Raw genomic sequence first — 23,781 nt, 5'->3', positions numbered from 1 at the left:
TGCTGCAGGATGCTGCAGTGTGAGCATGTGCAGAATTTCCATACATATAACAGTATAACTGACTGGCTTTGTCAACGCTATTGGTAAATTTTCAGCATATAAAATATGCTAATATAATACTTCTGTGTTTATTAAAAGAAGTTAGTGAAGAGATAGTAGAGGCACCAATACATTTATTTTAAAAATTCATTAGAAAAGGGAATAGCGCCAGAGGTTTGGCGAATAGCCGATATAATTCCTATTTATAAAGAACACTCCAGGGAACTATAGACCAATTAGCTTAATGTTGGTGGTAGGAAAGATAATGGAATCCTTAATCAAAGATGGAATAGAAAAGCATCTAGAAACTGAAAATATAATAAAGAATAATCAGCACGGATTCCAAAAGGGAAAGTCATGCTTGACTGTCTCAGGCTGAACCAGACTGTTCACAACTTCGATGTCATATTTGTCCCCGAGATGAGCTTCAGTAAGACCGTCAATTTCCACCTCTGTAACATCGTCCAACTCCGCCCCTGCCTCAGCTCATCTGCTGCTGAAACCCTCATCCGTGCCTTTGTTACCTCTAGACTTGACGACTCCTGGCCAGCCTCTCATCTTCTACCCTCCTAAACTTAAGCTCATCCAAATCTCTGCTGCCCATATCTTAATTTGCACCAAGTCCCGTTCACCCATCACCCCTGTGCTCACTGACCTACATTGGCTCCTTGTCGAACAAGGCCTTGATTTTAAAATTCTTATCCTTGTTTTTAAATCCCTCAATGGCCTCGCCCCTCCAGCCATACAACCTTCCGAGATATCTGCTCTCCTCCAATTCTGGCTTCATGCACATCCCTGATTTTAATTGCTCCTCCTTTGGCCTTCAGCTGTCGAGGCCCCAAGCTCTGGAATTCCCTCGCTAAACATCTCCACCTCTTTACCTCCACACCTCTCTTTCCTCCTTTAAGTAGCTCCTTAAAACCTACCTCTTTGGCCAAGCTTTTGATCCTCTGCCCTAATATCTGCGTATGTGGCTCGGTGTCAATTTTTGTTTTATAATGCTCCTGTGAAGTGCGCTGGGAAGTTTAAAGGCGCTATATAAATTCAAATTGTTATTGATATTATTTGAAAAATTAACAGAAAGGGTAGATATGGGTAATGCAGACGATATAATATATTTGGATTCCAAAAGGGCTTCGATAAGATACCGCATAGTACACTCATGGCTAAGGTCTGAATAGTCGGGACGATAGCTAGCAAGCTGGCTAGAAAACAGGAAAATAGGGGTTAAAAATGGTCACTCAGATTGGCAAATGGTGGGAATTGGTGCTCCATAAGGATTGGTGGGAGGACCACTATTGTTCACAATTTACATAAATGATTTGGACTCTGGAATCAGAAGAAGAATTTCAAAATTTGCAGATGACGCAAAATAAGGGGTTTAGTTAATACAACAACAACAACTTGTATTTATATGGCACCTTAACGTAGTGAAACATCCCCAGGCGCTTCACAGCAGTATTATGAGATTAAAAATTTGACACTGAGCCACATAAGGAGAAATTAGGGCAGGTGATCAAAAGCTTGGTTCAAGAGGTAAGTTTTAAGGAGCGTCTTAAAGGAGGAAAGAGAGGGGGAGGGGTTTAGGCAGGGAATTCCAGAGCTTAGGGCTCCAATGGTTGAGCGATTATAAACAGGGGTGCTCAAGAGGGCAGAATTAGAGGAACGCACTGGAAGCAAGTCATCCTCGATTCTGAGGGATTGCCTCAGAAGAGAAGAGGAAGAGGAACGCAGACATTTCTGGGGGTGCTGTGGGGCTGGGGGAAAGAATAAGGAGGCCACATACTCCTTGAAAACTAAATCTAAATGGGGTAGAGGAACAGAGGGATCTGTGGGGTACACATACACAGATCACTAAAAGTAGCAACACAGGTTAATAAGGCCATAGCAAATCAAACAAAACACTCAGGATCATTTTTAGAGGGATAGAATTGAAAAGTAGAGAAGTTATGTTAAACTTGTATAGAATCTGGGTTAGACCACAAGTGGCGTACAGGTTGAACACCTCTGGTCCGGCACCCTCAGGACCTGACAGATGCCGAAACATAGAATTTTCCAAACCACAGGAGGTCAGTATATGACTACCGATAGACTCTACATAAACATACGCCTAGCCTAGCCTAGGCTTACCGGTGACCTGTAGAGTGCTACTCACCACTCTCCTGGGCTATCTACCTCATCATGCCTTAAAAACGTTTGATTTCCAGAAAGCGCGGGAAACTGGGATGCCACCCATGCAAAGCGGCAGTTCCACAAACTAATGCCAAACCACGGATGTTTCCGGACCAGAAAGGTTCAACCTGTACAGTGAACAGCTCTTGTCTCCACATTATAAAAATGATATAGAGGCACTGGAAAAGGTGCAACAAAGAGCCACAAGGATGATACCAGAACTGAGAGGCTATACCTATCAGGAAAGATTGAACAGTCTGGGGCTCCTTTCTCTAGAAAAGAGAAGACTGAGGGGGTAACCTGATCGAGGTCTTCAAGATTATGAAAGGGCTTTATGGAGTAGACGCAGTGACGATGGGCCCAAGTTTCGGGCCGCGCCTAAAACGGTGCAGCCCCGACCTGGACACCTGTTTTTCGCGCCCGAAAGTGCGCCTAAAAAATACCTGCAGGTTCTCCGGCTCCCTGCAGGTCCTTTGCAGCTCGGCGCGGCACAGCACGAGCTGTGGGGGGTGCGGAGCCAGGTCCCTGCACTGAAAACAGTGCCGGGACCTCAGCACAGGCGCGCTACAGTGGGCGCGGATGTGCAGTAGCTCCAGGCACCGAAACTGTGTGGGAGGGGCCCGAAGCACGCAGCCCCTAGCCCTGGCCGAATGGCCTCACTGGGGCTGCGAGGATCAGGCTGCACTTCCCTCGTCCAGCTCCTGCTCTGGCTCCAGCTGGCTCTCAACCGCCCACCCCCCCAGCTCCTGCTCCGACCCCCCCCCGTCCCAGCTCCCGCTTCCCCCCCGCCCCCCCCCAGCTCCCGTTCCAACGACCCCCCCCCCGCTCCGACGACTCTTCCCCCCTCCGGCTTCCCGCGGCCACTACCTTTTTAACTCCTTCGGCGGGGCCCGCCTGCCCGGCATCTTGCTGGGGGCGGGCCCCGCCCGAAGTCTTGGGCCCGGCTTCTTCACGTCAGCCGGGCCCGTTCAGCCTCCTCCCTCTCCTCTCCCCCTCCCTCCCTCCCCCTCTCTCCCTCCCCCTCCTCTCCCCCTCCCTCCCTCCCTCTCCTCTCCCCTTCCCTCCCTCTCCTCTCCCCTTCCCTCCCTCTCCTCTCCCCTTCCCTCCCTCTCCTCTCCCCCTCCCTCTCCTCTCCCACTCCATCTCCCTCTCCTCTCCCCCCTCCCTCCCTCCCTCTCCTCTCCCGCACCCTCTCATCTCCCCTCCCTCTCCTCCCCCCTCTCTCCCTCTCCGCTCTCCCCCTCCTCTCCCCCCCTTCTCTTTCCCCCCTTCTCTCTCCCTCTCCCTCGCCCTCTACCTCTCTCCGCCCCCCCCCTCCCTCGCTGTCAGAAACACAGACACTGACGGACAGAGAGAGAGACACTGACATTGACAGACAGTGAGTGAGAGAGAGACACAGACAGACAGAGAAAGAGAGACACACTGGGGGGTCCCCGTCCCAGCACGCTGTTGGAGGGCTCCCGGTGCTGCAGTCAGTGAGTAGAAATTTTTTTATTTATTGATTTTTTTATTTATTTTTTTATTTTTTATTAATTTTTTTGGATTGATTTATTGGTTGATTTATTGATGTATTTATCATTTATTATTGATGATGGCTCTTTATTTGTAAAACTGAAGTGTTTAATGTTTGTAAACTTCCCTTTAAACGCCCCCCCCTATTCCCTACGCCTGAATTTCTAAGTGTAGGCAAGGTTTTTCTGAGCGTACAAAAATCTACACTTACTCCATTCAAAGTTAGTTTGGAGTAAGTTTTCACTGCCTAAACTTTCAAAACGGGTGTAAGTGGCCGGACACGCCTCCTTTTGGAAAAAAAAATCTGTTCCAAACTGAAACTGTTCTAACTGACTAGAACTGGAGCAAACTAAATGCCGAGAATTGCAATTTCTAAGATACTCCATTCTAAACCAATTGCTCCAAAAAAACAGGAGCAACTCAGGCCGAAACTTGGCCCCAATGTTTCCACTTGTGGGCAAGATCAGAACTCGGAGCCATAAATGTAAGATAGTTGCTAATAAATCCAATAAGGAATTCTGAGAAACTTCTTTTTCCCAGAAAGTGATTAGGTTGTGGAACTCATTGCCACAAGGAGTACTTGAGGTTAATTGCATAGATGCAATCAAGGGTAAGCCAGATAAGTACATGAGGGAGAAAGGAATAGAAGGATATGTTGATGGGGTTAGATGAAGGCAGATGGGAGGAGGCTCGTGTGGAGCATAAGCATCGGCATGGACCTGCTGGGCCAAACTGCCTGTTTCTGTGCTGTAAATACTTTGTAATACTTTGTAATAATCTTTACATAAACTACTCTAATTACTGGACTTAAATACATATATTGTGTCTAGTTCCCCACCAAAATGAAAAAAAACATGCTTGTTTCCTGTCAGGGTTATTTGTACAAGTAACAATTTGAAATTTTTCGGGTATGCCATTACATCTACCTCGCTGCAATGCTCCACCTCACACTCAACAAGCTCCCTGCTGGAGTGGAACTAAACGACAGAACCAGTGGGAACTTGTTCAACCTTCGTTGTCCCCAGGCCAGATCCAAGACCGTCCCAACCTCGATCCAAGACCGTCCCAACCTCGATCCAAGATCACCCCAACCTCTTTCGTCGAACTACAGTACGCGGATGATGCATGAGTCTGCACACGTTCAGAGACTGAACTCCAAGTCATAGTCAACAACTTCACTGAGGCATACGAAAGCATGGGCCTTACACTAAACATCCGTAATCAAAAGCCCTCCACCAGCCTGACCCTGCCACATGGCACTAACCCCCAGTCATCAATATCCATGGCGTGGCCCTGGACAACGTGGACCACTTTCCATACCCCGGGAGCCTCTTATCAACAAGGGCAGACATCAACGACGAGATTCAATACCGCCTCCAGTGCGCCAGCGCAGCCTTCGGCCGTCTGAGGAAGATGGTGTTCGAAGATCAGGCTCTCAAATCTGCCACCAAGCGCATGGTCTACAGGGCTGTAGTGATACCCGCCCTCCTGTATGGCTCAGAAACGTGGACCATATACAGTAGACACCTCAAATCGTTGGAGAAATACCACCAACAATGTCTCCGCAAGATCCTGCAAATCCCCTGGGAGGACAGACGCACCAACGTCAGCGTCCTCGACCAGGCTAACATCCCCAGTATTGAAGCACTGCCACACTCGATCAGCTCCGCTGGGCGGGCCACATTGTTCACATGCCTGACACAAGACTCCCAAAGCAAGCGCTCTACTCGGAACTCCTTCACGGCAAGCAAGCCCGAGGTGGGCAGAGGAAATGTTTCAAGGACACACTCAAAGCTCCTTGATAAAATGCAACATCCCCACTGACACCTGGGAGTCCCCTGGCCATAGACTGCCGTAAGTGGAGGAAGTTCATTCGGGATGGTGCTCAGCACCTTAAGTCTCATCGCGGAGAGCATGCAGAAACCAAGTGCAGGGCATGCGGTAAACCAGTCCCACCTTCCCTTTCCTTTAACCACTGTCTGTCCCACCTGTGACAGAGACTGTAATTTCCATATTGGACTGTTCAGTCACCTAAAAAAGCAAGTCTTCCTCGATTTCGAGGGACTGCCTATGATGATGATGATTATACAACAGACCCCAGTAGACACCAAAGAAAAAATCTATCTGAGCACAAGGTATACAGGAACAAACCATAGGTGGAAATATCTGGAAAAATATTCCAATTCCTGCTATTTGTGCCACACATTGTTGATGTTCTTTAAGGAACATTCACTCCTTCAGAGCTGGGAGCCGGATACACGTTGAAACCAGTGAGCGGGTTGCATATGATAACACACAAATCTGAGCCCCTTGTTGCACAAAAATCCCTCCATAAATTAAACCCCCATTCACTTGCATTCTCCATCTTTCCCTCCCCCGATCCTTCCCTAGACTCTCTTACGCATTCCCCCTTTTACCCCCAAATTTGAAAAATTGGAAGCTTCAGCTCTTTAAAGCTCCCTGTCATGGATGACTGATCAAGACATGTTCCTGATCGGTTTTAAAAAAAAGACCAGAACTGCATCCTTTTCCAGGCATTTAGGCCCAAGAGCTGAAGTAAAAAAAGAAATGTCATCCATGATCTCACTGAATAGCGGAACGGGCTCAAGAGGCTGAATGGCCTACTCCTGTTCCTATGAAATAGCAAGGGCTTTGAAGAAGGATCAAAGGAGCTTGGGGCCGCAGCTTGGACATTCTCACTTTTAAGGTACTTGCAAGTTATTGTGGCGGAACAATTTGCAAATTTGCTATCCTGGGAGACTCCAAAATTGTAATAGAGCAATAGCAACCATGTGACAGATTGTTGAGTGCTGGAACACAACCAAAACTTCTGTTATTTTATATTTAATTTCCTCCACACCCCTACAAAGAAATGAAATGTAGCAAAGAAGGAACAATTGTAATTAGTCGATGATGCAAGGAAGAATAATTTCGACGGCTGCTGTCATTGAGTATGCACATGGTATATGCCATGTGATGCATTATGCAGTTTTTAGAAGTTGAAGTGCAGACTTTAGAAGTAATCCATTGATACTCCGTAAAAGTTGTTAGAAGATTAATTTATTTATAGTTTTTAGGAAAAATAAATGGGAGGTTAAAAAGAGAGCACTTGGAATAAAATATATAAAAACTGATATGGAGTCCCTAATTGATTTTTGGGTATAGATACTACTGAAGGGGCTAATTTTCCACATCTGTTTTAGTGGGAGGAGGATAACATATAGAGCTGTACTCAAATTCTGTAACTTAAAAATTATGTATGATTCAAAAATTAATTTTAGTATACTTTTTCCTAATTTTCTGAAGTACTCAATGCAAAAATTGGTGTGATCTGATTAGTGTGTCAAACACGATGCTCGGGAATTTGCTACAACAAATAGCCTTGTTTTGAAAAAAAGATTTGGCTGTATGGAGCTCTAAAGTCCCGTTGAGATTGTTACCACTATTTTTGCGAGTAGTGAGAAACTTCTTATTTAAAAACATTTTTTTTAGACCTGGGTTGCAAATGAAATGGATCCAGGGCAGCTTAGCTGAGTCGACACTTTATACACTGATGTTTCAATAGACATAATCTCAACAAGGTTGAATTTATTAGTCGGGGCCTCACAGTAGGTTCCTTGCAATGTTTCCGTGCGTGGGTCCTTTAACTGGCTGTGTGGTTATTCCCATTGAAAAGCCGGTGAGCAGCCTGTGCGAGACCTCCAGACTGCTGCGCAGCTGAAGAGGAACATTGGTTCCTTGCTTTTCATCTGGTCCGATATATAAAACGGAAAAAAGTGACTAAAGTAAATGTTAGTCCCTGAGAAGATGAGAAGGGGGATTTAATAATGGGAAATGTGGAAATGGCTGAGACCTTAAACAATTATTTTGCTTCGGCCTTCACAGTGGAAGACACAAAAACCATGCCAAAAATTGCTGGTCACGGGAATGTGGGAAGGGAGGACCTTGAGACAATCACTATCGCTAGGGGGATAGTGCTGGACAGGCTAATGGGATTCAAGGTAGACTAAGTCCCCTGGTCCTGATGAAATGCATCCCAGGGTATTAAAAGAGATGGCGGAAGTTATAGCAGATGCATTCGTTATAATCTACCAAAATTCTCTGGACTCTGGGGAGGTACCGTTGGATTGGGAAAACAGCTAATGTAACGCCTCTGTTTAAAAAAGGGGGCAGACAAAAGGCAGGTAACTATAGGCCGGTTAGTTTAACATCTGTAGCGGGGAAAATGCTTGAAGCTATCATTAAGGAAGAAATAGCGGGACATCTAGATAGGAATAGTGCAATCAAGCAGACGCAACATGGATTCATGAAGGGGAAATCATGTTTAATTAATTTACTGGAATTCTTTGAGGATATAACGAGCATGGTGGATAGAGGTGTACCGATGGATGTGGTGTATTTAGATTTCCAAAAGGCATTCGATAAGATGCCACACAAACGGTTACTGCAGAAGATAAAGGTATGCGGAGTCAGAGGAAATGGATTAGCATGGATAGAGAATTGGCTGGCTAACAGAAAGCAGAGAGTCGGGATAAATGGGTCCTTTTCGGGTTGGAAATCGGTGGTTAGTGGTGTGCCACAAGGATCGGTGCTGGGACCACAACTGTTTACAATATACATAGATGACCTGGAAGAGGGGACAGAGTGTAGTGTAACAAAATTTGCAGATGACACAAAGATTAGTGGGAAAGCGGGTTGTGTAGAGGACACAGAGAGGCTGCAAAGAGATTTAGATAGGTTAAGCGAATGGGCAAAGGTTTGGCAGATGGAATACAATGTCGGAAAATGTGAGGTCATCCACCTTGGGGAAAAAAACAGTAAAAGGGAATATTATTTGAATGGGGAGAAATTACAACATGCTGCGGTGCAGAGGAACCTGGGGGTCCTTGTGCATGAAACTCTTTTTGAGTTTATCTGTGAACATAAAAAGACATTAAACCGTGCCACCCGCCCTGGATGACACAGCAGACATTGACAAGGCCCCTTTTTTTTTTTTTCTTTTTTAGGTTTTTTTTTTGGGGCGCTAAAATCAAATTTTTTCCAGTGCCCCCTATAAAAGGGGTGGGGGACACTAAAAGCACCGGCAATTAAAACAAATTAAACTTTAAAACGTAAAATCAAATTAAAATTTGGTTGCCGGGCGTGATGATGCACTCCAGTCCCTCCGGTGCCCACCTCTAGCGGAAGGCCGCGAGCGTACCGGTGGACACCGCGTGCTCCATCTCCAAGGACACCCTGGACCGGATGTAAGAGCGGAAGAGAGGCAGGCAGTCAGGTTGAACGACCCCCTCGACAGCCCGCTGCCTGGACCGGCTGATGGCACCCTTGGCCGTGCCCAGGAGCAGTCCTACGAGGAGGCCTTCGGACCTACCCGCTCCCCTCCGCACAGGGTGCCCAAAGATCAGGAGAGTGGGACTGAAGTGCAGCCAGAATTTCAGGAGCAGCCCCTTCAAATAATGGAACAGGGGCTGCAACCTTGTGCACTCAATAAAAACATGGAACACGGACTCCTCCAGACCGCAGAAATTGCAGGCGGCCTGGGAGTCCGTGAACCGGCTTAAAAATTTATTGCACGGCACTGCTCCGTGCACCACCCTCCAGGCCAAGTCCCCGATGAATAGTGGGAGGACCCCTGCGTAGAGTGCCCTCCATCGGTGACCCCCGCCTCCTCCGGACGGCAGGATGGCAAAGTTGAGAGTGTGCAAGAGCAGCCCGTACAGGAAACCCCTCCGCGCGGAACTGAAAGGCACGGAGGGGATTTCCCCGAGGCGGCTCAAGTTGTGAGGCGCCGGCCCCCGAGGGAGGTTCCGGGGTTTGGCGCCGATGAGGAATTCCCGGACGGGGGTCAGTTCGGACGGGATCTCCCCAAGTGCTTGAGCCTCCTCAATGCACCTAACGGAGTCAGGGCCCAGAGCTGTTTTTAGCGACTCGATGGCATCGGCCGCGTGGCGGACGTTGGCAGAATTTAGGCGCCGCGCCGCGCCAGCGTGTCTGGCGCCATCCAGCCCGCTCCTCTGCCATCGAGCAGGTCCCTGACCCTGGTAAATCGTAGAAATGCTGCTGTTATCACTGCTTGGAACCAGAGTCATCAGAGGTTCATTTCATCCTCAAGTAGAAATTGACAAATGTGATGATTGGGAAACGAACCCAGGTCAACTGCTTGGAAGGCAACCATGCTTACCACTGCACCACCATCACACAACTTCCTTGTGCATGAAACTCTTTAGTTAGTTTGCAGGTGCAGCAGGTAATCAGGAAGGCGAATGGAATGTTGGCCTTCATTGCGAGAGGGATGGAGTACAAAAGCAAGGAGGTCCTGCTGCAACTGTACAGGGTATTGGTGAGGCCGCACCTGGAGTACTGCGTGCAGTTTTGGTCACCTTACTTAACGAAGGATATACTAGCTTTGGAGGGGGTACAGAGGCTGATTCTGGAGATGAGGGGGTTACCTTATGATGATAGATTGAGTAGACTGGGTCTTTTCTCGTTGGAGTTCAGAAAAATGAGGAGTGATTTTATAGAAACCTTTAAAATAATGAAAGGGATAGACAAGATAGAGGCAGAGAGGTTGTTTCCACTGGTCGGGGAGACTAGAACTAGGGGGCACAGCCTCAAAACACGGGGAGCCAATTTAAAATCGGGTTGAGAAGAAATTTCTTCTCCCAGAGGGTTGTGAATCTGTGGAATTCTCTGCCCAGGGAAGCAGTTGAGGCTAGCTCATTGAATGTATTCAAATCACAGATAGATAGATTTTTAACCAATAAGGAAATTAAGGGTTCTGGGGAGAGGGCGGTTAAGTGGAGCTGAGTCCACGGCCAGATCAGCCATGATCTTGTTGAATGGCGGAGCAGGCTCGAGGGGCTAGATGGCCTATTCCTGTTCCTAATTCTTATGTTCTTATGTCTGCTTATCGTGGCCCCCCCGACCTGCGAGAGAACACCTCCGCAGGTTGGGCTATAAAAGAGCTGTAGCATACCACTACAACTTCCAGTGCGAGCTGCTCGAAGTATGCAAGGATTTTGACGTGGACGACTGGGTGATGTCATCAAAACCCAGGTCACCGTTTGGAACGTGGACAGGAACATCGGCGGAGCCTAAGTACAGCAGAAGAGCGGCGAGAGATCGTGGCGGAGGAGCAGCGAGAGATCGTGGCGGAGGAGCGGCGAGAGATCGTGGCGGAGGAGCGGCGAGGGATCGTGGCGGAGGAGCGGCGAATGTTTGTGGCAGAGGAGCGGCGAGAGATAGTGGCGGAGGAGCGGCGAGAGATCGTGGCGGAGGAGCGGCGAGAGATCGTGGCGGAGGAGCGGCGAGAGATCGTGGCGGAGGAGCGGCGAGAGATCGTGGCGGAGGAGCGGCGAGAGATCGTGGCGGAGGAGCGGCGAGAAATAGTGGCGGAGGAGCGGCGAGGGATCGTGGCGGAGGAGCGGCGAATGTTTGTGGCAGAGGAGCGGCGAGAGATAGTGGCGGAGGAGCGGCGAGAGATAGTGGCGGAGGAGCGGCGAGGGATCGTGGCGGAGGAGCGGCGAATGTTTGTGGCGGAGGAGCGACGAGAGATTGTGGCGGAGGAGCGGCGAGGGATTGTGGCGGAGGTACGGGGCCCAGAAGAGCCGAGAGCCCAGGGGCAGCACAGGCCAGCCCACACTGCGATATGTGTGCGCACTAGGTCCGTGCAGCAGAGCACGTTTCCAGTCGTCCTGGTTTACCTTTGCTATTGGATAAAGGCCTAGCTCTGTCAAGCCCGTGTTGTGGCTGGTGTGCAGCAGTCACCACACGTTAAAAAAATCCATACACAGCCATCTTCCACCCCTTCAATTGGAGTTCAGGACTGGAATATCGGGTCCTTCATTGAAACATCTGTGAACTCATGTGGAAGCAAGTCATCCTCGTTCGAGCGACTGCCGATGATGATGATGATGATGATGATGATGATTTATCATGTGGGAGATCTGAAGAGAATGGAAAAATGTAAAATAACTTAACAAAAGCAAAACATATCCCCAAGGAATGTATAAAATGAAATCTGCTGTGGTGAGATGAGTTCTTAAATTAGAAGTCTGCACGACCAAATAGAAAGATGTGAGTGTGAGGTTCACAGAGATCTGTTAAGTTTTAGATTACAGTATTTATATTTTATATGCTTTCATTTAAATCCAAGCAAGGTCAGAACTCTTGGCATTGAAGCTATGGGTTGATATTTTCTGTTAAGTTTTCTTTTGTGTTTTTCTGTAGGCAACTCTATTAAACAACAGAAAATTATTTCTTCCTTTAAGTTTATCTATTCAAAGGAGATGCAATCTGAAGTTTTAGAGAGCAGTTAAATGTTGCAGTAAATGAATCTCCATGTTGTTTTTCATCTCAAGTAAAATGAGGTATTGTGACAGAAACCTTAATGTGCTTTATATTAATTGAAGTTAAAACTTGCCTTTGCATGCAAAATGAATTGGATCTGACCCCACTTCCATATCAGATTGCCTACAACTAAACTATTTTCTATGAATACATTTAAACACTCAAAATATAATTGTATGCTTTATCTGAACATATAATCAATGGATTATTTACTTTATATATTTACTGATTTAAACTAAAATGTGCTTTATTAAATTACTGTATATTTGTAAACCCAACAGTCTATTACTCAGGAGCTCGATTTCTTTGCATCATTCTGAATTTACATATTTTTTTAAATGGTGCTGCAATAAGTGCATACAATTGGCATCAACTGATCAGTAACTTTTCTGTCATAACTACATTAAAGCAAAGTGCTGTTCATTTTTTTTAATGCGTTATACTTCCTCTCATGACTATTAATTAAGAAGCCAGAATTAAAAGTCTCCACTAATCAGTGCACATATTCACACGATTAAAAATTACTCCTTTGGTAACTCTTAAATCTTTGGTGTATTTCACTGTCACTAGTTGGCAAGTAACAATGTTTTCCATTCTCTGGCACTTTTAATTGCAACTCAAGGAACATTTATTTGACCCAATATGTTTTTGTGTATCCAGTTTTCTTTGCCCCACTGAATTCACTGTCTGTAGTAGTATACAGTTCCAAGGATGCTGGATATCACCACACCGAGATGGCTATTCCTAATATGTGAGCCTGCAGTGATTGTTAGGTGATGTCCCAATCCTATCTCGATCCAGCATCTATATGTAACACTGTTTTTCATGGCTAAGTGGATTGCAAAACAGAGTGGGAACCTTGGCTGACTGGACCTAAGTGTATCAGCTGGCATCCTGGATGAGATTAGCATCCATTATGTTTCTTAAGAAAATTTGTAGTACTCAAAGGTTATGCTTACACTCTATAGTTTTGCAGTAAAATTTTGTGCTCCATATTCATATAATCCATGTGGATGTCTCATAAATTTACAGATAAAAATTCAGTCTATTTTCATTCAGGTTTTCATCATTTTATTCAGGATTTTGTTTTATTTTATGAATTGCCAAACAAAATTGGAAATAAGTACTCATTGGTGTAATGTGGATTACAAGATTTTGTGCATTATGATAAAGAAATGCAACTTTGTAACTTTTGTCACTTGTGATTGATGTTGTCCTCCACACTTTTGATATAAATATAGGAATAATTGATGCCTGGTAATAAATTGAAAAGCATGAATTCAAATCAGCAGTTTTTTACTGTATAAACTATGAGAAAAAAGTCCAAGAAGTTTGAGTGTTAGCACATCTGCTCAGTTGAATTTGTATCATAAACTCACTTTTTAAAATGAATAAATACGAGTAAACTTACAGTTTGGGGTTCCTGGATCAGAGTTTCATGGGAATTTGAACGCAGAGATCAGCATTCTTGATTTACAGCCCACACTACTTTCTGTCCACACCTGAATTCCAATATGCACGTCCCTCAAAGATTTGCAATGGGAATGCTAAACTTGAAAATTTAACTCATAGTGCCTGTTAGTTTATTCAACTTTCCTTATTACGCTGTGTTATGTAGAAAGACACCAATGTAGCTGAAATGGTTATAAAGCATTTGTATATTACATCGGATATACGACACAGAAACAGGCCATTTGGCCCAACCAGTCCATGCCAGCGTTTATGCTTCACTCAAGCCTTTACAGATTTGACAATTTGTGATTAGAATTGTAGTTTGAGCTTCTTGGCAGTTGATTTTATTGCGGAATAAACTGTAGAGTATAGCTTATTGTGTACTGGAACAGTCCTCAAGTATTCTTTGTGCAATATATGTTGTGTAATCTGCAGACAGCCCCCCCACGTCCCCCAGACTAATGAACTATTGCAAAAGCTCAGAACAATAGTCGTGGTCCTGTGTTGCAACATACCTTTAAATTATATCACTGTTCACTTTAACACCCAGTTGCCTGTTCTGTTGAATTTTAACAAGATACAGGTACGAAATCCAGAATCTTCGGGACCAAATCTGTCCCGGTTTTTGAGCGGCTAGGTCCGAAATCCGGCAAAACCCGAAATCCGGCAGGGATTCGGTTGAAGATTCCAGATTTCAGACTTGATTTTCTTGTCTGAAATCCGGAATCCTCTTTGGATTTTGCTTCAAAATGTCCGGTTTTCGGACAATGATTCTGGATTCTGGACGACTCCTTCAGCTATGTGCAAACGGTCCAGTTTTCGGACAATTCCGGTTTTCAGAGTTCCGGATTCGGAACATTGCACCTGTAATTGTAAAGTTTTTTTAAAAAACACTAAAGAAAATGTTTTTAAATACATTTATATATTTTTAAGAATGAGCATCTGGAAATAAGCATAAGGGGTTATTTGAATTCCATTCTATTGACTTTATTTTCAAGGGTTATGATTTCACCTGTACCACTTAATGAGATCACTGGTTTGTAACTCACTGGAGGTTATGTATTTACCATTCAATCTATTATTAGTTAAGTGTATACTGGTTTTATCGGGTGGCGGGGGAGGGTCACTGACACATTTATTTTCAAACTTTGCTGCTCTTTGTAACCTTTCATGTGAAGCTTTGCTGCTTTGACGTTGTTCCAGCCAATTTTACCAAGTTCCTCATAAAACCAATTATCGTCACATTATTAATCCTAACTTTGTCTATTGAAAATATTGTACCGTCACTTCTGAAAAATGTATGATGCAGGTACAAATATTTAATGTATAACATAACCTACTATTGTGGAAACTATGGAACATCTCCAATTGATGCCCAATGCTCCAATATTAAGTTGTCCATTATTTTATCATGCTGTTCTTGGTCTTCAGCATCCTGACAGTGTTGAACTGTACAAGATATTTGGTTCAGTGCTCGCCACTTCTAAGTGTGCCGCATTTTAAAAGCCATTGTAATTATAAAACAATCTTAGTTTTGGTGCCTAATGCACTTTTTTATGTTACTGTTTTAAGTATATACTAATGATTGAATTGAAGTGAATTCACCATCTTCTGGCGTATTCTAGTCGTCTGTTGAGTTATGCTACCCACAAGGTGATCTCCAATGCCAAGCTTTCCATATTCCTGTGGACTGGTATAACTTAAATGTTTTTAATGAAAAATGCAGTTTTTAGTTCTGTCATGCTACATTACTGTCTTTTGTGCATGGTTTATTTTTTTCCATTTTAAAAGGAATGAAGTTGAGAGGAGTATTTTACAAATATTGACAGTTTAATCAAGTAAGGTTTTCCAATGGGGCAAGTATGATTTAGGTTTCCACAGTGAACTGAATGGAATCATACAGTGACTCCAGCGTACAGTTTCCGTAAGTGTTGCTCTAGTTTTCCAAACAACGCTTGCCGTAAGGTCCTTTAAGCACAATTACAATGAAATGTAGGACACTTAACTGAAAACTGTGGATGTTCTGCTAATTACCATTACAAAGGAATGATAAGGAAATGTTAAATTCCAACTTTTATGTATTTAATCCCCTGTAATCTGTATTACACTACCACCAGAGGGCCGACCTGTTGGAATCTCAAGGGATCCCAGCATCCCTTGGGAGCACAGTATATAAGCAGGCCACCCATGAGGTACTGACACTCTGGAATCGTATTAAAGGAGCTAAGGTCACACTTGCTCATTGTATACAGTACTCGGTTTCATCCTTTATTATGAACGTATCAATTGGCGATGAGATAACGAACAACCGCACAGAAATGCAAAGAACAGTTGGTATCCTGGAGAAGTTCTCAGAAGGGGACGATTGGAAGGCCTTCGTGGAGAGACTCAACCAATACTTTGTGGCCAACGAGCTGGACGAGGACGAGAACGCTGCCAAACGAAGGGCGATACTCCTAACTGTAAGTGGGGCAACAACCTATGGCCTCATGAAGAATTTCCTAGCTCCGGCAAAACCAACAGCTAAATCATATGAAGAATTGTGCACGCTGGTCCGGGAGCACTTAAATTCTAAGGAAAGCGTTTTGATGGCGAGATATCAGTTCTACACGTGTCAACGGTCGGAGGGCCACGAAGTGGCGAGCTATGTCGCCGAACTAATGTTTAGAGACTTTTTTGTACTGGGCATTGGCCATGAGGTAATCCTTCGCAAACTGTAGAAACTCCGAATCTAATAAAGCCATAACGATAGCCCAGGCATTTATGTCCACCAGCGACAACACCAAACAGATTTCGCAGAGCAAAGAAGTTTCGGCCAGTACTGTGCACAAAGTAACGTCATTTTCGAGCAGAAATATACATGCCAGAACGTACACGCCGGCTGCTGCTGCCCGACCTCAGATGACCCAGAGTGCGCCATCAATCGTTAATGCGAGGCAGTTAACACCTTGTTGGCGCTGTGGAGGTGATCATCGGCCCCATCAATGCCGCTTCAAACACTAGGTGATGCAACGATTGCAGAACAATGGGACACCTCCAGCGAATGTGCAGGCGAACTGCAAACCCTGCACACCACCACGTTGCAGAGGAAGATCGATCCACTGTGGATCAGGTTGAATTGGAGACTCGTACCGAGGAGGCAGAAGTGTACGGGGTACACACAAATGTCCACCAATAATGTTGAAAGTTCAAATGAACGGAATTCCAGTATCTATGGAACTGGACATGGGTGCGAGTCCGTCCATAATGAGTAAAACGGCCTTCGACAGGCTGTGGTGCAACAAGGCACACAGACCTAAGCTCAGCCCCATTCAGACCAAGCTAAGAATTTACACCAAGGAACTAATCCCTGTAATTGGCAGAAGTCAAAGTCCCCTATAATGGAGCAGTACGCGAACTCCCGCTGTGGATTGTGCCAGGGGATGGCCCCACATTGTTTGGCAGAAGCTGGCTGGGAAAAATCCGCTGGAACTGGAACGACGTCAGAGTGCTTTTGTCCGTCGACAACGCCTTGTGTGCCCAGGTTCTGAGCAGGTTTCCATCGTTGTTCGAGCCAGGCATTAGAAGCTTCTCGGGGGCGAAAGTGCACATCCATTTGGTTCCCGGTACACGACCCATCCACCACAAGGCACAGGAGGTACCATATATGATGTGAGAGAAAGTGGAAATTGAGCTGGACAGGCTGCAGCGAGAAGGCATCATCGCGCCGGTGCAATTCAACGAGTGGGCCGGTCCGATTGTCCCGGTACTTAAAGAGGACGGCAAGGTCAGAATTTGTGGGGACTATAAAGTAACGATTAACCGTTTTTCGCTACAGGACCAGTACTCGCTACCCAAGGCAGACGAACTATTTGCGACCCTGGCTGGAGGGAAGACATTCATCAAGTTGCCTCGGCCTACATGACGCAGCAGCTAGAGGAGTCTTCTAAAGGCCTCACCTGCATCAACACGCACAAAGGTCTGTTCATCTATAACAGATGCCCGGTCGTGATTCGGTCGGCCGCGGCAATCTTCCAACGGAACATGGAGAGGCTGCTAAAGTCAGTTGCTCGCACCGTGGTTTTCCGGGACGACTGGTTACAGGTTGGGACACCATTGAGCACTTGAAGAATCTGGAAGAGGTTCTTAGTTGGATCACGTGGGGCTTAGGTTGAAATGCTCGAAGTATGTTTTCCTGGCACAGGAGGTCGAGTTCTTGGAAAGAAGAATCGCAGCAGATGGCATCAGACCCACCGCAGCCAAGATGGAAGCCATCAAGAACGTGCCGAGACCACAGAACGTGATGGAGCTGCTGTCGTTCCTGGGACTCCTTAACTATTTCGGTAATTTCCTACCAGGGTTAAGCACTCTGCTAGAACCCCTACATGCACTACTGCGCAAGGGAGACGACTGGGTATGGGGGAATTCACAAGAGGCTGCCTTTAAGAAAGCCAGAAATCTATTGTGTTCAAACAAACTGCTTGTCCTGTATAACCCTTGTAAAAGATCAGTGCTAGCTTGCAGTGCTTCGTCATACGGGGTCGGGTGTGTGTTACAACAGGCTAACGAATCGTGGATTTTGCAACCGGTCGCTTATGCATCCAGGAGTTTGTCCAAGGCCGAAAGGATCTTGCAGCATGATTGAAAAAGAGGCTCTGCCTTGCGTTTACGGGGTAAAGAAAATGCACCATTTAGCCTCAAGTTTGAGCTTGAAACTGACCACAAGCCGCTCATATCGCTGTTCTCTGAGAGCATTGGGATTAATACCAATGCCTCTGCCTGCATCCAAAGATGGGTGATCACGCTGTCGGCATACAACTATGTAATCCGCCACAGACCGGGCACAGAGAACTGCACAGATGCTCTCAGTCGGCTGCCATTTCACACCACCGGGGTGGAAATGGCACAGCCAGCGGACTTGCTCATGGTCATGGAGGCATTCGAAAACGAAAAGTCCCCCGTTACGGCCCACCAGATCAGGACCTGGACCAGCCAGGATCCTTTACTGTCCTTGGTTAAAAAAAACTGTGTCCTCCATGGGAGCTGGTCCAGCGTCCCAGCGGAGATGCAGGAGGCGATTAAGCCGTTTCACAGGCGCAAAGACGAAATGTCCCTGCAGACGCACTGTCTGTTGTGGGGCAATCGCGTGGTCTTGCCCAAGAAAGGCAGAGATATGTTCATTTGTGAACTGCACAGCACCCACCCAGGCTTTGTAATGATGAAAGCCATGGCCAGATCCCATGTGTGGTGGCCCAGCATCGACTCAGATTTAGAGTCATGCATGCGCCAGTGCAACGCTTGCTCTCAGCTGAGCAATGCACCCAGCGAGGCACCGCTAAGTTTGTGGTCATGGTCCTCCAAACCGTGGTCGAGGATCCGCGTGGACTGTGCGTCCCCATTTCTAGGCAAAATGTTTTTTGTTGTCGTAGACGCTTACTCAAAATGGATTGAATGTGCAATAATGTCAGTAAGCATGTCCACGGCCACTATTGAAAGCCTACGAGCCATGTTTGCCACACACGGCCTACCTGATGTCCTAGTCAGTGACAATGGGCCGTGTTTCACCAGTGCTGAACTCAAGGAATTCATGACCCGCAATGGGATCAAGCACATCACATCTGCCCGCATCCAACGGTCAGGCAGAACGGGCAGTTCAGACCATCAAACAAAGCTTGAAACGCGTGTCGGAAGGCCCCCTGCAGACCGACTATCCCAAGTGCTGCTCAGCTACCGCACTAGACCCCACTCACTCACCAGAGTTCCCCCAGCCGAGCTGCTCATGAAAAGGGCGCTCAAAACAAGGCTCTCTCTTGTCCACCCTGATCTCCATGATCACGTGGAGGGCAGGCGGCATCAACAAAGTGTGTACCATGACTGTGCAAATTTGTCACGCGATATTGAGATCAATGATCCTGTGTTTGTACTCAATTCTGGACATAGTCCCAAATGGCTCGCTGGCACGGTCAAAGCCAAAGAGGGGAGTAGGGTGTTTCAGGTAAAATTGGCCAATGGACTAACATGCAGAAATCAAATTGCGGTTCACCAACAGCTATGAACAACCCGAAGAAGACACCACCAACTTTGACCCTCCAACAAGTGGCAATTGGCATCATGGTTGACCACGAAGCCGAACTCACCATCCCCAGCAGCCCGGCAAGGCCGGCTGCCCAGCAACCCAGTGAAGAATTAACCAACTCCCATTTGTACCGAGACGATCGACAAGGGAGCGAAAAGCCCCAGATCGTCTCACCTTGTAAATAAGTGTACTAATGACTTCACTGTGGAGTGATGTTATGTATTTAACCCTTTGTAACTTGTATTACACTACCACCAGAGGGCCTACCTGTTGGAGTCCCAAGGGATCCCAGCATCCCTTGGAAGCACGGTATATAAGCAGGCCACCCACGAGGTACCGACACTCTGGAGTCTTATTAAAGGAGCTAAGGTTACACTTGCTCATTGTACACAGTACTCGGTTTCATCCTTTATTGTGAACGTATCACCAACAAATATGTCCCATACTATGGGCCCAAGTTTCCACATGATTTGCGCCTGATTTTTAGGAGCAACTGGTAGAGAACGGACTATCTTAGAAATCGCAATTCTCCACATATTTTTTTCTGCAGTTTTAGTCAGAACAGTTCTTCTTTGGAACAGAATTTTTTCTTCAAAAGAGGGCGTGTCCGGCCACTGACGCCTGATTTGAAAGTTTCCACAGTGAAAACGTACTCCAAACTAAAGTAGAATGGAGCAAGTGAAGATTTTTGTCGAACTGAAAAAACCTGTTCTGCACATTAAAAAATCAGGCGCAGGTTACAAATTAGGCGTCCAGGTGGGGGGGGGGAAGGGAAGTCATTAAATTTTATAATAAATCCTTATTTATACTGATACAAATATTATACAAATAAATCCAACCTGAATAAACATTTATAAGCAAAGAAAAGATTAAATAAACCATCTTCCTACCTGTGTGAAAGTGCTTCAGGCAGGCCTTTCGGGACGAAGGCTGAACGGCCGGTCCCCAGCAACAGATTTACAGGTATGTGGCGTTGGGTCGGGTCGGGTCGGGGAGGTTCGGTTCGGGTCCGGGGGGGAGGGAGGTCAGGTCGGATCCAGTCCGGGAGCGGGGGTCGGGTCGGGGGGGGGGGGAGAGAGAGAGGGGGGGAGGTCAGGTCGGATCCAGTCTGGGAGGTGGGGGGGCGCGGGTCGGGTCCAGTCGGGGGGGTCGGGTCGGGTCCAGTCGGGCGGGGGGGGGGGGGGAGCAGGAACAGGAGCTCGGGTCGGGTCCAGTCGGGGGGGAGGGCGGAGCGGGAACAGGAGCTCGGGTCGGATCCAGTCGGGGGGGGGAGGGGAGCGGGAACAGGAGCTCGGGTCGGGTCCAGTCGGGGGGGAGGGCGGAGCGGGAACAGGAGCTCGGGTCGGGTCCAGTCGGGCGGGGGGGGGGGGGGAGCAGGAACAGGAGCTCGGGTCGGGTCCAGTCGGGGGGGAGGGCGGAGCGGGAACAGGAGCTCGGGTCGGATCCAGTCGGGGGGGGGAGGGGAGCGGGAACAGGAGCTCGGGTCGGGTCCAGTCGGGCGGGGCGGGGGGGGCGCGGAGCGGGAACAGGGGCGCGGAGCGGGAACAGGAGCTCGGGTCGGGTCCAGTCGGGGGGGGAGGGCGGAGCGGGAACAGGAGCGCGGGGGGGGCGGGGGGGGGGGGGGAGCTGTTGTCTGGTCCGGAGGCGGCGAGGAGCGGGTGTTGGGTCTAGTCCAGAGGCAGGGGGGGGTGGGGAGCAGGTGTCGGGTCTGGTCCGGGGGTGGGGGGGGAAGCGGGTGTCGGGTCTGGTCCGGAGGCAGGGGGGAGCGGGTGTCGGGTCTGGTCTGGTCCAGAGGCGGGGGGGGAGAGGAGCGGGTGTCAGGTCTGGTCCGGAGGCAGGGGCGGGGGGAGGCGGGGAGCGAGTGTCGGGTCTGGTCGGGGGGGAGCAGGAGCTGGCCGTGGGAGGAGCCTTATTCACGCAGCCCCAGTGAGGCCATTCGGCCAGGGCTAGGGGCTGCGTGCTTCGGCCCCTCCCACACAGTTCGGAGCCTGGAGCTACTGCACTTGCGTGCCGACTGTAGCGCGCATGTGCAGAGCTCCCGGCACTGTTTTCAGCGCAGGGACCTGGCTCCGCCCCCCCACAGCTCGTGCTGGCTGCGCCTCGGGCCAGAGGACCAGCAGGTAGGTGGAGAATACCGAGGTTTTTTTTAGGCGCACTTTGTGGCGCGAAAAACGGGCGTCCAGGTCGGGACTGCGCCGTTCTAGGCGCGTGTGGAAACTTGGGCCCTATATTTTACAATCTATTAATGATGGATGCGAGTTAAAAACAAAAGGACACATTCTGTCGAAGATCAAGTGTTGCATTTCCCCCACCCCCAAGGAGCCGGATTCAGATCTGGAAATCTTTGCAGGAAATCATGGGGACATCGAAGCATACAAATATGAACAAGGATACCCCTTGTTTTTAAAACAAGTAATTGTACTTTTTCTCTGGAGTTAAGATAATATTATGCACAATGACCAGTTCTGCAATGGAGCTGTTAAGTACTGAAAGACCGTAAAATATTGTATGGGTTGACAAATCGTATTCTTTAGTTTGGACCAGCTCCAAAAAGCTAATTTGTTCAGCAAAGAAGTAAATTGTCCCTGACACAGAAACTGTAGATGGAAAATGTAGTCTTTTGTTTTTGGCCTGCCGCTATTTGTTTTTTTGTCAATCGATTCTCTCTCCTCTTCAACTTTTGTGCTTGGCATAAAATAATTTTTCCCAACAATATCGCAGCTATGGTAGTTATAATTTCTAGAGTCAGAATTCCTATTTCTCTTGACAAGAAAACAAAATTCCTCTGTGCTCCAATCTACACACCAGTCCAGGGCTGGTGATCTGATTGCTTCAATACAACACTTGAACTAAGAAGTGCAAAACTGGAGATGAAAACTTGCATTTGTAACAAAAGCAGGATCAATTTTGATTCAACACAAATGTAATCTACTGATCTGTTGCGTTTGTGATTGTTTTATGCCTGCGTGTCCAATAGAAGTCTGAATTATCATTTAGCAACATCAGAAATGAACCACAGACTGAAACGGAAAGTACTGGTTTTCCTCAGCACTTCGCTTACATGTTCTGTTATTCTATTACAGAATGCCTCAAAGGAACAGTTGGAGCTCTCTTGCTGGAAAATCCAGTTGGTCAGAATGGGCTGACATACCCTGGCCTTCTTCGTGAGACAGCCAAAGTATTTGGCCTCAGAAGCAGGAAACTAAAATTGTGCCTAGATGATACCAAAGGAGAAGGTATGTCTTGCTGATGATGTAAGCACTGACTGGGAGAACTGGGGAAAAGCTGCATCCCAACTGGTAATTTTGAAGGTTCGGTGCACCTGGAGTATATTGATTTTGACCGGGAGGCAGTGCTGTGGACAGGGTCAGGTTGGTGGAGGACCTTTGTCTTACGGATGTTTAGCGTAAGTCCCATGCTTTCGTACGCCTCGGTGAAGATGTTGATGATGGCTCGGAGTGTGTACAGACACAAGCGTCGTCTGCATACTGTAGTTCAATGTCAGAGAATGGGACGATCTTGGATCTAGTCTGATGGCGGCAAAGGTTGAACAGATTCCCATTAGTTCTATTGTTTAGTTCTACTCCAGCGGGGAGCTTGCTGAAGCATTGCAGCAAGGAAGATCGAGTAGAGTGTTGATGCGATGACGCAGCCTTGCTTGATCTCGGTCTGGATGAGGATTGGGTCTGTGGTGGATCCATTGGTCAGGATCACGGCTTGCATGTCATCGTGGAGCAGACGAAGGATGGTGACAAACTTTTGAGGGCAGCCGAAACGGAGGAGGACGCTCCATAATCCCTCACAGTTGACAATGTCAAAGACCTTTGGGAGGACAGACGCACCCACGTCCGTGTTCTCGCTCAGGCCAACATCCCCGGCATTGAAGCACTGACCACACTTGATCAGCTCCATTGGATGGGCCACATCGTCGGCATGCCGGACACGAGACTCCCAAAGCAAGCGCTCTACGCGGAGCTTCGACACGGCAAGTGAACCCTGGGTAGGCAGAGGAAACACTCAAAGCCGCCTTGATAAAGTGCAACATCCCCACTGGCACCTGGGAATCCCTGGCCCTAGACCGCCCAAAAGTGGAGAAAGAGCATCCGAGAGGGCACAGAGCATCTCAAGTCTCATTGCTGAGAGCAAGCAGAAACTAAGTGCAGATAGCGGAAGGAGCATGCGTCAGCCCAGACTCCCCGCCC

The 23,781-nt window shown here is 47.4% G+C and overlaps 1 protein-coding gene across 2 annotated transcripts in view; it reads left to right on the top strand.

Moving 5' to 3' along the window:
• iars1 (isoleucyl-tRNA synthetase 1) overlaps positions 1-23,781 on the top strand; it is a 295,901-nt gene that overhangs the window by 260,943 nt on the left and 11,177 nt on the right. Inside the window, exon 33 of one of the 2 annotated variants that reach the window (XM_070895388.1) lies at positions 22,663-22,815. The exons of the other annotated variant lie outside the window; for it this stretch is intronic. Within the exon in view, the coding sequence (XP_070751489.1) occupies positions 22,663-22,815 (153 nt within the window). The remainder of the gene's footprint in view (positions 1-22,662; positions 22,816-23,781) is intronic. 2 annotated transcript variants of the gene reach the window in all.

The sequence above is a fragment of the Pristiophorus japonicus genome, chromosome 12 (genome assembly GCF_044704955.1).
Source record: "Pristiophorus japonicus isolate sPriJap1 chromosome 12, sPriJap1.hap1, whole genome shotgun sequence".
Taxonomy (NCBI): domain Eukaryota; kingdom Metazoa; phylum Chordata; class Chondrichthyes; family Pristiophoridae; genus Pristiophorus; species Pristiophorus japonicus.
The sequence above is the reverse complement of the archived record's forward strand: the minus strand, read 5'-3'. Positions and strand labels throughout refer to the sequence as shown.